We start from the raw sequence: 18,107 nt of genomic DNA, 5'->3' as shown, positions 1-18,107 counted from the left end.
ACACCAAGCTTCACCAGTTATCGGGAGCCTCCTGACATTATTTAAAACCTATGTTTTGAATGAACTTGGTTTTGTGGTCTCTCCAGGTTTAGGATGCAGCAGGTGAACATCGTCGGCTCCAGTCCCCTCAGTGCCCCCTCCAGGCTCATCCAAACCTTACAGGCGGCCCCTGACACTCACCCCTCCAACCTCACCTTGCTGTCTAATACACAAACCAGCCTTTGCTTCAGCTGGAAGGTACCGGAATACAAATTACTCTGCTCCCTCATTTGATTGATGGCAAGTTGTCTGTGTTGCGAGCCTCTCTATTTGCTTGTGTGTTGTATGTGTATGCTTTGTGCTCGCCAGCATCAGTGCCTTCTAACCTGTAATCAAGGTCTCTCCTGCTTATTGGTGCAAACACCAACCTGTCATATCACCCGTTCAATGCATAACACCACGAAATTGTCATTTTATCCTTGGAGTCCCCCCACCCCCCGTACGCCGTCTTTTATCATTGCATACGCGGAGAGCTGAGAATTTTTCCATTTTAGAATTGGAATGAAAGAAGCGGCCTGTCAAATCAAACATAGACAGCAGGAGTACCTGTGCAGCATGGCAATGGCTTTTTACCTGCTTGTTAGCCATTCAGTGCCTTGTGCTAGAGCGCAGAGATGATTTCAGCTTGTATGTTGTTATTCCAAGCTGCATATGGAAGCTTAATTCTGTGTTCCAGCCTTCTTTCTGTATGTGTTTAGATGAGCCTATGAGTAGCGCACATGGCGCGTTACACTCATTTGTGGTCCTGAGGAGCTCTTTTGGCTAGTTGGTAATAAATAATGACACGGTGGAGAAATTGAGGTGACCAAGCATAAAGGGGAGGAAGGGGAGAGGCGAGCACGAGGTGATGGTGACAGGAAATGAGAGAGGAAGCGAGGACAAAGACGATGATGAAGGGTGAATAGGACACAAAGAAGAAGAGGGTGATCGGGGATGAGATGTCAAAGGGGAGAAGATTGTAAAAGGATTTTTAAGATCTGCTTAAGAGTCTGACACCATCAATGTCTTTCAAATGACCATTGCTCAAGTGCAGTAAAATGCTTTTCTTAACTGTGTCCCTAGAACTGAACATTAAACATCATTTTTACCTAGCAATTAACAAATAAACACATGACACAATATAAACACATTGTACAGATTTGCAAAAATATAAATGCATCAAACTAAATATTTTTTTAATCAAAAGTGGGCGAAAATTGTAACAGAAATTTAGGTTAACTGAAAAATGCTAACATTGAGGTGGACCTTAACCGAGGTATGACTGTCATTAATAAATCAATAAATCAATCAATTAAGTATTTATATATCATTATATATTTATATACCATATATATATATATATATATACAGTAAAGTCTCGTTATATCGATATCGGTTATAACGAATTACTACTTATTACGATACTATTTTCATTTCCCGGCAAATTTCTAGTCTTTTATGATATAATTAGTTCCGTTCCGTACCCAGTTATTATGATAATCCGGTTACTACGATGCCCTTTTCATCTCCCCCCAGCCAATTTGGTCTGCTTATATCGATACAAAAGCAGCTTAAATCAATCTTTGCTTAAGGATTTCAATACCAAAAAAGAACACGGCGAACGGCTGCTTCCAGTCAACTTTATTTTTCACACTTCCACCACCAGAGCGCAGCACACACACCGATTCCCGCACTTCCTGGTTCACAGGTCATGCTCAACCCGCCCCACATAGCTGGCCAAACACATGCCTGCAACAGAAGAACCAACTGACATAGCATACACACCTATTCCAACGAAGACACAAGCGTACAAATACATGTATTTAATTGTGTTGGATTCAGATATCTTTTTATCGCTTGCAATAATCACTGTTTTTCATATGTACATACATATTCTATTATACACTCTACTATACACACGAGAGAAACCACAAACGCAGTTGGTTCTTCTGTTGCAGGCATGTGTTTGGCCAGCTATGTGGGGCGGGTTGAGCATGACCTGTGAACCAGGAAGTGCGGGAATCGGTGTGTGTGCTGTGCTCTGGTGGTGGAAGTGTGAAAAATAAAATTGACTGGAAGCAGCCGTTCGCCGTGTTCTTTTTTGGTATTGAAATCCTTAAGCAAAGATTGATTTAAGCTGCTCGACATTGTTCTATAGTATAGAACAATGTCGAGTGCATTATTGCCCACTTTTAATGCAGTTTGGCGCAGGATCGGATATATGGATAGTCCGGTTATATCTGTATTTTTTCCGACTCCCGAGAATATCGATATAACGAGATTTTACTGTATATATATATATATATATATATATATATATATATACATATATATATTTCAGCCAATCAAATTTCATGGTTGACTATGCCCTATTAGTCAAAAAATATGCAACGACAAGTCATATGTCGTATTCTGGTCCCTACAGTCACGGTTCTTTGATGAGACATTACCTGTGTTAAGTCAGCCATGGATGAAGTCCGAGATGACATACTGGGAAAAAAAATCGTCCTGTTCCTTTTGACATTGGTACTTTTTTTTACCTCCATACTTTGTCCTTCCTCCCCACTTAGTTTCAAACGTATTCTTATTACAATAAATGAATGGAGGCAAACTAGTTAGCTCAATAGATTGATCTTATTAAAGAGAGCTTTTTCAAATTGGAACAGCCTTCGCGTGCCTGCAATGATGTTCCCACATTAAGAATGCAGACCCTGAAATGGGACACAACTATAGACAGTCACCCACACGTATGCAATTAGCAATTAACATGCATGTTTTTGGATGTGGGGATCTCCGGGGGCCTCTTGTGAAATAAAATAGTAACCATATTTTAATTTTAAACATTTATTTCCACATTTCTTTTCCACGTCCAGCCTCTTCCAGAGTCTGAGTATAACAGCAGTCCAGAGACAGTGGGCTACCGGCTTCGTTTGCGGAGGACCGATGGCCTCGCCGAGGATCGGACCGTGGAGATAGAAGGGGCAGGTACTGTCGGTGATGTCACAGTGGAGGGCCTGGATCCTTGGACTTACTACCAAGCCCAGATACAGTCCTACAACTCCATCGGACCTGGGCCATGGAGCAACACAGTCACGGCACGCACAGCAGAATCTGGTAAGAGCTTATGACTCCTATCTGGAGATGTGCGGACAATGTGGTGTTTGGTAGCTGTCAGAGGACACACAGAGGACCTATTAGACTGCCATACCTATACCTCCCTCTGTCCTCTACACTCTCCTTCTAACGCAGGGAGGAGAGGAATGACAGGACAGTGGAGGTGATAAAGCTGAAGATTGATTCTTAGCATGAAGTAGCACTGAGTCAAATAAGTGATTGTGGGTGTGCATGTGTGTGTGTGTGTTCTACAGTCCCATCAGGCTCTCCTGTCAATGTGACTGCTGATGCTGTGAGTTCCTCCAAAATACTTCTCACGTGGTCTGCTGTCTCTCAGGCAAAGCGGAATGGGGCCATCCTCGGATACAAGGTGGAGATAACACACACACACATGTGGCTTTCTCACATGACCACTTCAAACCATTAACACCCTTCCCACACCATCTCCCCTGAGTCACACAGCAGCCAAACTCTCACACGTTTGCAAACATGGACAGATATGACGTAATGTACGGTAACTCCTGTTTAGGTAAACATTATGTTCTATGAGAGCTCCAAAATACCAAAAGCGACCAAGAATATGTGTGCATATTGTTTCAAGTTTCATTATAGAGATCACAGTGAAATGGCCAAAGATGCAGCCAACATTGTTGCTCTTGGTGGACTTATTGATGTGCAAAGTTCTCATTTTTGGCCCTTTATATAGTTATATGGACTCCTATAGAGCAGCTACATGATAACCCACACAGAAAGCTTTCTAGATCTTGCAGAATCTGCACCTATTCCAGTTGTATTTCCTTGGATTTCCTAAACAGTCTGTATTCGTTCATCCCATCCACTGTGAAGTCACAGTAATCCAGTGTTAGAAAAAACTCTCTGAAACTGAGCGTTCAGAGCCATCTCAAACTTCCAAATCTGAAACTTTGGCATAGTTTAACACAGTAATACAATATTCTAACTCTATTTATAGGTCAAAAAAGTGGAAATAGCATAGTAGGCCCCCTTTAACTGATGCTGAGTCCAAAATAAAGTCATTAATTTATGGTGTATGCAACCACAAAACAGCAAAACTCTGAACGCTATAACCCGAGGACCACATGTATAGAATTTTTAAAGAAATCCGAGAACTCAACATTCAAGATTCGTCTGGAGTTGGCATTTTTATGAGACTTATTAAAGTAGCTATGACACTTAAATAAAGAAATAGATGAATAGGAAAGATAGATAAGTAAAACATACTCTTTTTTTTTTGCCCCTCTGTATCGTTGTTTGTCACAGCCTCCCACACATCCCTTGAGGATTTATTATAATGTACTTTATTGTTTGATTCTGGAATAAAGAGACAACACATACCGGGTTTGTCTGTGTTTTTGCAACATGGTTGTCTTTTTTTTTCCAGAACAAAAAACATTTTGTTAATGTGAAAATGAAATTGTGTACGTGTCCTAATCTGCATGCTAAGACCAGACAGCAGAACAAAAGAAGGGAATAAAAGGGATTTGTCTTCACTTGTTTTGACATGTGTGTGTGTTAATATGCAGGGGAAGAAAAATAACTCCTAAAGAAGCGCCATTGTTTCAAGATTGAAAAATACAGTTTATATAATCCGTTAGCCCCAAGCACATGGCACACTTATGTTGTTCCCTTGTGAGGGGTGCACACTGTAACACCCAGTGTGTCGACTGTGCTGAGAGATGAGAAGCAGCTGCCAGCAGCACTGGCTTCTATTCCCTATTAGAGGCTGAAAAGTTCTCCCGCCACCTGCCACCAGCAGCTCCTCACTTTTTGTTCTGTACTCCGAGCAAGGCAGGACTGACATTTTTCCTTCCAAGCTGTTTTATATGAGGCAGCGAGTTGAAGAGGCTGAGGGGGACTTTCTCAGCACACATTCACACAGGGATTCATTGAACTCAGATGTTTTTCAGGACCCGTGTTTCTTGACATTCTCTCTCTAGTAAAATGCCCAACGATAAATACCTCAGACTAACTGCACTAGCGTATATTGCTTTGGATTTCATCACCGACCACTACTGCACTCTGTGGTCTCTCATGGTGTTGTGGCTGTTCTGCAGTAACAAGTGATAAAACATCATGAAAATACTCGCTTCACATTAGCCTTAAATACACAATACATACATACACTCACTGACCACACCATTGAGTCATGTGCATAATTTAAGTCGAGCCGGTAGCCGAGGGCTGTTGTACACCAGCGCAAACTGTTACCACATGGTGTTAAATTAATACCTCTTTGAACAGTGTTAATCAAAGCCGAGCTTTACAGTCATCCCTTGCCGCCTCGCGCTTTGAAAGTGTTGTTTTGTGTTCAACTATGGCCAATTAGTAGTCGACAAATATGAGTGTTTAAGCAAATGTCATGTATTCTTGGACTATTTAAAACATTTTCAGCATCAAAATGTCTCATTCAGTCATTCATTCATTCATTTTCTACCGCTTTTCCTCACGAGGGTCGCGGGGGATGCTGGAGCCTATCCCAGCTGTCTTTGGGCGAGAGGCGGGGTACACCCTGGACTGGTCGCCAGCCAATCACAGGGCACATATAGACAAACAACCATTCACACTCACATTCATACCTATGGACAATTTGGAGTCACCAATTAACCTAGCATGTTTTTGGAATGTGGGAGGAAACCGGAGTACCTGGAGAAAACCCACGCATGCACGGGGAGAACATGCAAACTCCACACAGAGATGGCCGAGGGTGGAATTGAACCCTGGTCTCCTAGCTGTGAGGTCTGCGCGCTAACCACTCGACCGCCGTGCCGCCCAAAAATGGCTCAATGAACGAAAATACAAATACAAAACATTCAGAAAACACATTCAAAGACATAATATGTAGTATTCTACATTGGTCAGTAGGTGTCAGTCATGTTGCATTGATGAGAAAATAGCCACCACAGGAAGCACACCACACATCAGGGGAGTCTGTCTTATTTATGCATATGTCTTATATATGTTGAAACCCATATTTAGATAGTTGTTCAGCTATGCTCGAGCTATGAAATTATTCTGTTCATATTTTGTGGAAATTCACCTTTGGGTCTGGAACCAATTACCGCGATAAATGAAGGATTAATGTGTGTAGGTTTTCATGCAGAGCATGCAACCAGCAGAGGCGCTGTTGGTTCACTCTCTAGTTTGATGGCAAACAAAGTCCACAGTTGACCAAAGATTCATTCATTCATTCATTTTCTACCGCTTATCCTCACGAGGGTCGCGGGTGTGCTGGAGCCTATCCCAGCTGTCTTCAGTCGAGAGGCGGGGTACACCCTGGACTGGTCGCCAGCCAATCACAGGGCACATATAGACAAACAACCATTCACACTCACATTCATACCTATGGACAATTTGGAGTCGCCAATTAACCTAGCATGTTTTTGGAATGGGGGAAGAAACTGGAGAAAACCCACGCATGCACGGGGAGAAAATTAATTTACTTATGAGAAAATGCATAAGATGCTTTGTGGGATACATTATGGATATTTTTGTAAATCCAGTTTGTGTTTCATGTATGTGTGTGTTCAGGTCTTGTACTCTAAGAAGGACTCAGAACGACCCCCCAGTGTCCTTGTGGCTGAAGGAGAGGGGAATGTCTCACTGCTGATTGGTGCCCTGCAAAAGTACACTGTATACTTGCTGCAGGTGCTGGCATACACACGCATGGGTGACGGCCCCCCCAGCAGCGCTCTCCTTGTTAGAACCAAAGACGATGGTAAGACTTTTTAGTCCGTGATCTACACTCTTCACTTCCTGGATGCATTTTCATCTACTGGAATACAGTGGTTGGCGTATTATTTGTTTGCTTTTAAGCCCAACTATTCAAATTGTAACTAATGGAAATGAATTAATTTGTGGAAGTCTTGTAAGATTTGTGTCAGATTCAATTTCAAATTTGACAAATTAAGGACATTCAAGTCGAACATACACACAATGAACTAAACTATTAGTATCTTGACAACTTTGTGGGCACAGTTTAGGGAATGCTTTTTTCTGTTCTTTGGCTGCCCTCCAAGGTCTATGAAGGTATGCATGAGTAGAAGAATGTCTAATGCGTCCCATTAGTCCCAATACCTTTGTCCATATAGTGTAACATGTAGACTGTAAAGTACAACAGTGTCACAGGTAATATGCACACTGCAGTGCATTAGAGCATGCATGTTTGTGCAGATGCTGTAAGATGCAGAGAGTGTAGTAACCACATGAGCATACTTTCTGGGATGGCAGCAACCTCTTCTGCCCTTTTTGAATAATAAAACACTAGCAAGCACACACACATACACACACACACACACACACACAAATACCAACGGAGCTGCACACACACACATCATCAAGCACTGTCACATTTGAAAAGTTTTTCTCATTTCGAGGTGAAACCAGAACAAGTCAATTCGTCAACGTATAATGAACCTTCATTGCGCTCGCGCGCGTGTGTGTATATCTGCACGTGGGTGTGTGTGTGACTCACAATGACACGTATTTGATGGTGTGGAACATGTACTTCTATCAGGTTCAAAGGCAGAGAGAGAGAGAGGTTAAGAGAAAATTACATTTTCTATTTTTGCATCTTTTAGAGGCCTGTCTTAAAAATTTATAAGACACTTTATACTGTATGTTTGTGTGTGTGTGTGCGTGCGTGTGTGTGTGTGTGTGGAGGACAAAGCATTTTCCCTGCCTCGTAGTCAGATATTAAATGTAAGTGCTTGATGTTTCTGTGCTTGTCCTTTAGCTCTTTGTATAATATTAGTGTCCCAGTCCCCTGCCAACTCCCATCTGTTTTCCTTCCCCCAGTCCCAGGACCCCCAGTCAGGGTGGTGTTTCCAGAGGTTCGCCTGTCGTCAGCGAGGGTGGTATGGGAGCCTCCCACAAACCCCAACGGCATCATTTTAGGTATTAAAACACACACGCGGGGAAGGTATCATGACATAGTATGTTTTAAATGCATACAAATAGGAAAGTAGGAAGTAAATGTCCTCTTAGTGTTTTTTTTAGAGCTGTCAAATGATTAAAAATTGTAATCAAATTAATCAGTTTTCAAATTAATTAATCATGAGTAATCACAATTTGCCATTATGTGTGAAATATGCCAGTGATGCTGTAGTTTATGAACAGAAAGAGAGTGTATGTATGAAATTAACATTTAAATGTCTGCCAATCTGGAAGCAGCGCTTGGGAACGCCATGATGGGATATCCTATTTCTGGGGCTGAGGTTGCCGAGGTGGTCAAAAAGCTCCTCTGCGGCAGGACCCCGAGGGTGTATGAAACCCGCTCGGAGTTCCTTAAGGCATTGCATGCTGTGGGGTTGTCTTGGTTGACAAGACTCTGTAGCATCGCTTGGACATCAGTGGCAGTGCCTCTGGATTGGTAGACTGCTTAGGCCAGGGGTCTCAAACTCAATTTACCTGGGGGGCCACTGGAGCTAGGGTCTGGGCAATGCTGGGCTGCATCAGGTTTTCCAAAAAAAAAAAACGCATTTATTAAAAACAGAAAAATATACAAACTTTTTCATTGCTTTGGTTCCGATTTTCTACAATAAAAGCTCTGATAAAACATTCCACTGTTCTCAAATATCTTAATTTTTATTTTTCTGCACAAAATAAGATGAAAAATAAATAAAAAAATCAAGAATAAAGAAAATCAATCAATCAGTAATAAATAAATATAATAATAATAAAACGGCAAATAATAAAAACTTAAGAAACCACATATAGTTGGTGGGTAGACAAATTATTTTTTTCCGATTAAAATGAACAAAGCATTATTAGAGCCCTGTAGACATGACAAAACACGACTATAGTCACATTTATACTTTTTTTATTTACAACATATTGCGCAACTGCAGGGTCTTGAGACACATGCTAACTCGCAAACTAGAGAGCTAGCGACCTAAACAGTAGCCTTCAAGTTATTTCCTTTAAACTTAAATAGCCAAAAACTTACCACTTCCACACGGATAGAGAGGATAACTGTTAACAGTTATTTAACCTTTAACATGAACATTAATCAAACGTAATAATTATTTCTGGGTACATGATACCATACAGCATCCATATCAAACCTGCGTGGGCCGCACTGACATTATCTTTCATATCAAGGCGGGGGCCTCAAACTAGTGGGGCCACGTGTTTGAGACCCCTGGCTTAGGCTGCTACCCCAGCAACGCGACCTCAGATAAGTAGAAGAAGATGAATAGATGGATGATCATTTTCCATTTAAAAATTCAGTTTTCAGTGCAGCAATAAAATACAATAAATTCAAATTACAAGGCGCAACCTACATTACCCAAAAAAAAAAAAAAAGAAAAAAGAGCAGGAGACATTCACCCACTCCCTCAAGCTCATCTTATAATCTACCTAGAGTGCTGTTTAACACATTTATTACAATAAACTTGTCAAATCATGAACACTATTTGAAGCCATCAAGGCACTGAAGCAGTGGTCTCACCCCATCTTACAAATATTAAACTATAATGATGATTTAAAAATGTAAAAGGTATAACAGTTAATAATGGAACTCTTTTGATATCCCTTAATTGCTCTACACACATTTCTAAACTTATGCATTTTTCAGAGGAGTTATTTGTGACAAAGCTGCAATACGTAGTACATTTGTGTGTTCTTTGAAGTACTACGTAGAAAGATGTTAAAAATATCCGCACAAACATCTGAGCATGTTAAGTAGTTGTGGCTATGAGTATTTCATGAACCATACAAGCGCAGCCAAGCACACTAAGCCGCTAGCATCGCCATAGATACACATTTTGCCAAGAGCCAGGGGGCTGTATGAAATATTTATGCATTACATCTTTCCTGTGGCAAAAAAGGGGAGGGGGGGGACTTTTTACCAAAATGACACAATCACTTTTTGTAATGGAGATTAGTCCCTGTGTATTTCACAGCGTGGATGTCCCAGAGAAATGTTGTACATAACGGCGAGCTCCGAACCGATTGTACTGGTGCCCGAGGATTTGGCATCTTGCTGTTATCCTGTAATCTTCCACACTACGGGTTTACATAAGCAAACAATCGGCTATCTGATAAAATTATCACAAACACAAAAAGATTAGGTGCCTGTCGGCAGATTATCATCGCAGCGGTTTTCCACGAGAACCACTCACCTCCGCACTGTGCCTGTTCGCAGGAATTTAGTAGGATTTGAAAACAAATGTTATGTACTGTCATATTCTGAATGCTCTTCCACTGTTTTTATCACGTTTAATACCAGTGCCATTAAAAAAAAAAACAGACTGTGCTCTTTGTTTTGTACTTTGGGGTATTTATCTCACACAAATGCAAAATAAGGAATGGAGAATTAGTGATGTGATGTAAGGATGTCATCACATCACTAGAAGATTTTAGCACCAAGTGACCATCCAATCAGATTGCTCTGATGTCATCCTTACCTTTACCACAAGCCCTATATAGAATATTTGCATTGTATGTGGGGGTTGCTATGATGTGCTATGATATCGTACATATCTCATACTTTCAGGACATGCTGTCACTTACAGTGTTTGTCAGTGCAAATACAGTACACATAAAGTCACTGAGAGTGTTCAGTGGTAAAGTGGGTAAAAGCTGAGTGATGTGAGTGTGTGTGTGTGTGTGTGTGTGTGTGTACAAGAGTGCTAGTGTTATTACATGGCCTGCTGCACATGAGACATGGAGACGCACACAGAGCATGTACACAGTGATTCCCAGCCAAGGGGAAGGACTTAAAAGTTGTACATGTATATGAGAATGTCAGAATGTAAGCGGTGCTTTGTGTTGTGTCCTTGTCACAATTAAGATTTTTACATTTCCTCTTGCATCTCTTGTAACTGAGAGTACATTTTCAGGTCCGCGGTTCGCCGAACAGACACAAACAAAAAGGAAATCATTTTTGGTCTCTATAAGATACATGTGTTTTTGTTAGTTTTTTTATTTTAATACACTTTAAAAAAAAAATTTTAAGTATATGTTGTCATTATGGGCGGCACAGCGGTCTAGTGGTTAGCGCGCAGACCTCACAGCTAGGAGACCAGGGTTCAATTCCACCCTCGGCCATCTCTGTGTGGAGTTTGCATGTTCTCCCCGTGCATGCGTGGGTTTTCTCCGGGTACTCCGGTTTCCTCCCACATTCCAAAAACATGCTAGGTTAATTGGTGACTCCAAATTGTCCATAGATGTGAGTGTGAATGGTTGTTTGTCTATATGTGCCCTGTGATTGGCTGGCAACCAGTCCAGGGTGTACCCTGCCTCTCGCCCGAAGACTACTGGGATAGGCTCCAGCACCCCCCGCGACCCTTGTGAGGAAAAAGCAGTAGAAAATGAATGAATGAATGAATGTTGTCATTATGAAGTGTTGTGTGTGAATACCGCAGTCATTAATTATACCACATATTTACAGAACATCTGGAAAGAAGCACTGGGAAGTAAACAGTCACATATATATTGCTGCATTTAAGCAATTAACTTATTTTTACCTTTAACTCCATTACTTAAAACATTGTGAATAAAGTGAATAAAGATTGTATCATTGTAACCGTTTGACATATCTCGCTTCTCCTGTGGCTCATTAGGTTACCAGATCTCCTACCGCCTGGAGCACAGAGACAGTCAACAGTGGACAACAGTGGAGGTGGGCTCCAACGGGCGCCAGTTTACGGTCACCGGTCTCACCCCGGAGCAGAGCTACCTGTTCCGACTCATGGCACGCACGGCCGTCGGCTGGGGCCAAGAACATGTAGCCCTGGTTGTCACCACAGAACGCAGAGGTAAACTTAACACCGTGCCTAACTGTAGTGTTACAGTAGAGATTTATTTGAATGTAGTCAAAACCAAATGCAAAACGATTCCTACTGCAATATCTACTTGAGTGAGCATATTGTACTGTCAGCAAATTCAAACACGATCCAGACCATAATAAGGCCTTTTTCTGACTTGCAATAACAGTGGCTGCTGCAAACGCCGTCCCCTTAGGGCGAGTTAAGATGTGATGCAAAGCATGAAAAATCTCCTCACTGAAAACTTTTATAGGCAGAATGGTGCAAAAGTCTTAGGTCACCACAAATTTTATTGGTTTAATGAACTTTTTCACAGCAGTCATTTTAACACATCTAAACAGGCACCACACACCCCATCAACTTGTCCTCCATGAACCAGGAAGTAGACTGCAAACAGATTGATAAACAAACACAATTCAGCCTAAAACAAGATATTGAATCATGGACAAAGGATACAGTGCTGTACATAAGCATTTTTGTGTATCATTATAATGGAGTAAAATAGTACATGGTGTTTTGTTGTCATTGTTAGACTTTTTTTCAATCCTTGAAGTGAAATTTACCAACAAAAAATATTTTGCAGGGGTGCTGGAGCCTATCCCAGCTGTCTTTGGGCGAAAGGCGGGGTACATGTCATTTTAAATTCATGGCAAAGGAATATTCATGCACAACTAAAATGGCGCATCGGAAAATAAACTAATATTCATTGAAGCAGGTACAGTATGTGACCTTATAACGAGGCAGCGTACAAAGCCCTACTAGGTCATAATGGGCTCAATCTCCTCCCAATCTCCAGACCATATCATGCAATAATGCAGAAAATATCTATATACAGGACCCCCCCCCTCTACTATGTGTGTGAGGCACACAATTACAGCGTTATCTCATATTGGCCACAAATGCAGCAACAGTGGAGCCTTGGATGTCGTGCAAAAAAACGCCTGTAAAATAGATTTTATAGGCAATAATTATAGTTTTACATTCTGACAAAACAACGTGAAATAAGCATAAATGACTTATGTAAACACTCTTGTGATTTATAAAGGAAAATATTGGCGGTGCCCAAAACATTTTCATACCCCTGTATATACTGTAGTACTCTTCCCCCGCCTTCCTCTGGTCATTAAAATGCCTTAAAATGATATTATCTAAACATGCAACACTTAAGTGATGTCAGATGTCCAGAGCTATCGGCCTCTCTCGTGCACTTTAATTGGATCCCATATCATAACACACGCAGCATTACTATCTGGTATTCTCAGGACTACCATTCATTGGCTCTTTGTTCCACTTCACTGGCATAACGGTCCATCCTCACTGCGAGATAGACAGAATGGCTTCATTGAGATTTCTTTTCAATGATGGCAAATAGGCCAAATTAATCCTTTGAAAACGAAACAGGCTCTTTGATTGCACGCGTGTGAGTGTCAAAAGACGTGTTAGAAAGAATGACTCCCTCTCCACTGGAGAGAGATGCTTATGGAGCTGAGAGGGATACAATGGCCAACATAACATGTTAATAGAAAATACTTCTCATTGGGAGCAGTTATGATATTCTGCTTTATTGCTCTCATCATTTCCTAGTTTCTCAGCATTCCCGCTCGTTTCATCTCCCTTGTGTCCTTTCTCATGCTCGGTAAACAGTCAGGTTAATGCTGAAAGGCCAACCGCGTGTCTCACAAATATAAGGTTATTATCAAAACAGACACTGCTTGGTGAGATTTCATTTTTAGTCATACTTTAACCCTCATAAACGTTTACACAAGTGTAAAAATAAGTAACATTTCAACATCTAGGGTCTTACTGCCGTGTCTGCTCCTTTTAGAAACCCTCGACTCTCTCTTTGAAGTAGTGTCACACAAAGCCATAGAACAGTGGTTTCCAAACTTGAGATGAAATTATTTTCAGCCCCTCCCCCGCGCGCACACACACACACACACACACAGTTTTTCAATAAATACTGCTGTACATGGAAGCACGACGCGTCTGCACACTGTGACAGTCCACAAAGCAGCGCATTTCGGAGCGTCACCATGTTCTGGGTTGCAGTAAGGGACATCCCACCGGGTTGGGGGGTAGTGGGAATGTAGTAAAAAAAAAAAAAGCGCAGAAGTAGCTCTTCTAATAGCATAGAAACCAGCGGTGGTGTTCAATATCCCGCTGAAAATGATGATGCCCGTGTTTGCTGAGAGACGAGGAAGAGCATAACTCGTGAATCAGACATTTGGATGAGTTTGAGTTTGAGTTTGACCATTTCTGAGCCTGGTGACGTCATAATGCATAATTAGATGAGTGAGTTTCCTCCCATCAAACTTTGAACCATACTCGTGATTTTTCTATTACAATATACCTTTTGAAATAGTAGTATAAAAACAATATTTTCTTGAAAAAAACTCTGGCCCCTAAAGGGTTAATAATGAAACATGCTCTCACCCAAAGACAGCTGGGATAGGCTCCAGCACCCCTGCGACCCTGGTGAGGATAATCGGTAGAAAATTAATGAATGAATTTATTGTAACCAACAATTAAACTGAAATAGGCTGTTCATCAGCTGATCAAAACTTTATTATTGTATGCTAAAAAAGTACAGAGCCCCCCCCCCCCCAAAAAACTCAGTTACCACACAGAGAAGAAGAAGAGCAACAGGGAAAGGAAGAGAAGATTAAAAAAAAGAGAAAAGGAAAAAAAAAAGAAAAAAAAAAGAAAAGAAAAGGGGGAAAAAAAAGAAATAAACCCCCCGTCATGGCATCGGGTCCCCCGGAGCGACCCCCAGTTTGACAACCACTGCCGCAGAAAAAGCTAAACACAAACAACCTGTTTGCTTACATTGGAGATATTTGACATTTTTTATGGATTTCGATGCATGTTATTCATCAGAATTGTGCTCAAGTTGCTTGAATTGCCTGATTCAGTAGTGACATTCAACTTTAGGGGCCCCACTTTCATCAAACCTTCAACAGGAAGCAATAGAGACAATGGAAACCAACCAGATTTGTCTTCATTCCTTCGAAAGATACAAAGCAAACCTTTGGGTCCGTGTTTGTGTATTAGACCTCAGAGTGAATCAATAAAGCACTGTCATCAGCTACTTGTGACGCTAACGTTGAAAGATCCACACAGCCATTAGAATAGCAGGGATGCATACAAATGCACTCAACAGCCACCTGTTGCAGAGCCTCGTTTTTGAGGCTGCAGCTGTTATGTCTTGTTCCATTTCATCACGACACATGTAACTGTCACAATGTTGTGCCAATGATGGAAACAAACTGTATATATGTGCGCCTCGATTCAAGGCCTTTAGGCAGACTTACTGCATCAATCATTTCAGAATTATTCTGTCCATAATTCATAAGTAGATTATGTGATATCTTAGTTAGACTTATCACTTTATTTTTTGTATGAAGGGAATAATACATTTTTTAAAAAGCATTTTTTCATAGCACAGACATTGTGATAGATATGCGTTTTTTTACATATATATGAATTATTTATTGTTAGTGCTGTACCATTGTTGAAAAAAATGCTGTGATATTGTATCAGGAGTAACAATGTGATTCAAATATTTCAGTCTGCATGATATACATGATATATTTTCAAAGTTTGAAAAAATTTGCTAAAAATTAATTTATCCTCCATGTTTCTCGCTCTACCAGAGCGTCCCCAACCACCGAAGAAGTTGTCTGTTCCCCAGGATGGGGTGGAAGCACGGCAGCTCTGCCTCCAGTGGGTGACTGGCAGCTCAGGTTCCTCCCCCGTGAGGTACTTTACTGTACAAATCAAGAAGCTGCCCGACGGTGATTGGACCACCCATTCAGCAGACCTCCCGCACAACCTAACTACATGGACCATCGACAGGTACACAATGTCTTAAAGATCAGTCTCAAAGTTAATCCGGTTTGCAGGTCTTATGGGTGTTTTCTTTGGGAAAAGTTGTGGAATTTAGTACTCTTTGCTGTACCAACTAAAGTAGTACCTCATGTAAACCTGGAGAACTGAACTCCATCTCTCTCGAGACAGCATGGGTGTTTACATCCCCGGGCCACAATCAGATACATTGATGCTTTTAGGCATTGTCCTTAACATTGTCCCAGCGCGTTGTTGGTAGACCATCTCTAAACTTGGCGCCTTTGAAGTTCCATGCCTATAATACCCACAACCCCACAGCTTCTTGTATTGTTCCTTATTGGTCCAGTCTCGTTATCATACGTCTCTTTAGGCATGACAAATTCCTCCCTCCGGTCTCTCAGGCTTTTTATTATACAATATTATCTGGAGAAAGAGTTTGCAGGTATGACAGCAGGGGAGAAGTGCAAGACTGACTTCCCCATTAGAGATTAATTACACTCTGTTCCACACCTACTGTATATTTTAAACTGTGACCACAATATTCATATGCGTGTGAGAGTCCAGAATATATCATCAAGATTTAGCATCCCACAAAGCACAATACTGTATTGCCACTGTTCTGTTTGTGTTATGACTACACTCTCGTGGTGCTGACTTTAAGTGTTGTAAGTGAATTATTTTGTTATTAACATGCTTTGCATATTAATGCAGTCACCTTTCACAGAGGAGGAAATACAGATAAGATATATTGGTCGTGCAGCAGTTAAGACTGTATATGGTAATAATTCATGTTTATCCGTTCTACTATTGAGTCAAAACTCTTCCTGCTAATATCGTCTTTTCAGTACTTCAGTAGGAACAAAATGTGTTGGTTTACTGTTACTGCTGCTACTAATATAAAGGCACAGCATTATTATTATTATTATTATTCTATTACTATTAAGGAATGTAACACATGCATTTGTTTATGCAGGCTGAATCCCTTCACCTCATACAAGCTACGGATGCTGGCAACCAATGATGTAGGAAGTAGTGTCCTCAGTAAGGAAACAGAGGCGGTCACAACCTTGCAGGATGGTGAGTAGCTGGGCATTGACTGGCCAACTCATGGGAATGAAAAGAGGAAAAATCATTACACAAATATCATATTTTCTCATCATATCATAATTAACCACAGGGTTCATTCATCCATCCATCCATCCATCCATTTTCTAGGCCGCTTATCCTATGCTGGGTATGCAGGAGCCTATCCCAGCTGTCTTTGGGCGAGAGGCGGGGTACATCCTTGACTGGTCGCCAGCCAATCACAGGGCACATATAGACAAACAACCATTCACACTCACATTCATACCTATGGACAATTTGGAGTCACCAATTAACCTAGCATGTTTTTGGAATGTGGGAGGAAGCCGGAGAACATGCAAACTCCACACAGAGATGCCCAAGCGGAGGTTCGAACCCCTCCTGACTGTGTGGCCAACATGCTCCACCATTCATTCACTGTGTGGCCAACCTGCTAACCACTCATACACCGTACGGCCTAATATTTTACAATAACAAATAAATATTATTCATTAATAAATATTAATATTAATAATTAATAAAATAATTAATAAAATTGAAAATGCATTTAATAATAAACATGTAACTAAATAAATGCCCCAGGCCACTATATGAAGAAACGTGTGTCCTTTTATGATTTGTAAAATAAGATCTCAAGTCACAGTTTACCTTCATTTCCCCTCCCTCTGTTTGTGTACTAGTTCCTGATGAGCCTCCTGAGATCCTCACAGTCAAGCCATCAACAACTACCTCCGTCTTGGTACAGTGGAAGGTAACGGATCGTTATCTACCCTCAGAGGTGCTTCTGACACGTCCACTTTTTAAATACAGGCCAAATATAAGTTAATAATTAATCGAGGTGCTAAAAGCCCTACAGAATTCCTCTTCATGTGTGTTGAATGCATTATTTATTGAAGCAGGAGATGTTGGAATGAAGTGATGATGAAAAGGATGGACGGGCAGACAGAGGGACAGACAGTCCTAGGTGTTGGTAAGGGCAATTTATCAGCAGGACGAAGAGGACATGGGAGGCATGTCCAATCTTCAACAACAGTCGAAAAGACCAGATAGTGTATACAGTCTGATTCCTCTTTGGAAGTGGCTTCTCTCCTTCTAGCTTTATGGCAAAGCAGGAGGGAGAAGGCTATGAAAACAAAGTCCCAAGTAATTTCATCATCTTTTACTACCCACTCAAACAGCAGAGCTCTGTCTGTGCCCTTTAAAGTTGCCTTTGCCAGCTTGACAATTTCCCGTCAGACAGCACTCCTAGAAAGTGTACTT

The 18,107-nt window shown here is 41.2% G+C and overlaps 1 protein-coding gene across 4 annotated transcripts in view; it reads left to right on the top strand.

The window, feature by feature from the left end:
- Positions 1 to 18,107, top strand: part of sdk1b (sidekick cell adhesion molecule 1b) — a 264,413-nt gene that overhangs the window by 227,621 nt on the left and 18,685 nt on the right. For all 4 annotated transcript variants that reach the window (XM_058079948.2, XM_058079957.2, XM_078793365.1 and 1 more), the window contains 9 exons: positions 87 to 237; positions 2,892 to 3,132; positions 3,387 to 3,502; positions 6,679 to 6,865; positions 7,945 to 8,043; positions 11,715 to 11,909; positions 15,572 to 15,773; positions 16,738 to 16,841; positions 17,528 to 17,598. In XM_058079948.2, coding sequence (XP_057935931.2) covers positions 87 to 237; positions 2,892 to 3,132; positions 3,387 to 3,502; positions 6,679 to 6,865; positions 7,945 to 8,043; positions 11,715 to 11,909; positions 15,572 to 15,773; positions 16,738 to 16,841; positions 17,528 to 17,598 — 1,366 coding nt within the window. The remainder of the gene's footprint in view (positions 1 to 86; positions 238 to 2,891; positions 3,133 to 3,386; positions 3,503 to 6,678; positions 6,866 to 7,944; positions 8,044 to 11,714; positions 11,910 to 15,571; positions 15,774 to 16,737; positions 16,842 to 17,527; positions 17,599 to 18,107) is intronic.

This window comes from Doryrhamphus excisus, linkage group LG9 (genome assembly GCF_037039965.1).
Source record: "Doryrhamphus excisus strain RoL-2023G ecotype Guam linkage group LG9, RoL_Dexc_Guam_v1.1, whole genome shotgun sequence".
NCBI classification, from domain to species: Eukaryota; Metazoa; Chordata; class Actinopteri; order Syngnathiformes; family Syngnathidae; genus Doryrhamphus; species Doryrhamphus excisus.
This window is presented reverse-complemented; position numbering and strand designations above follow the sequence as displayed.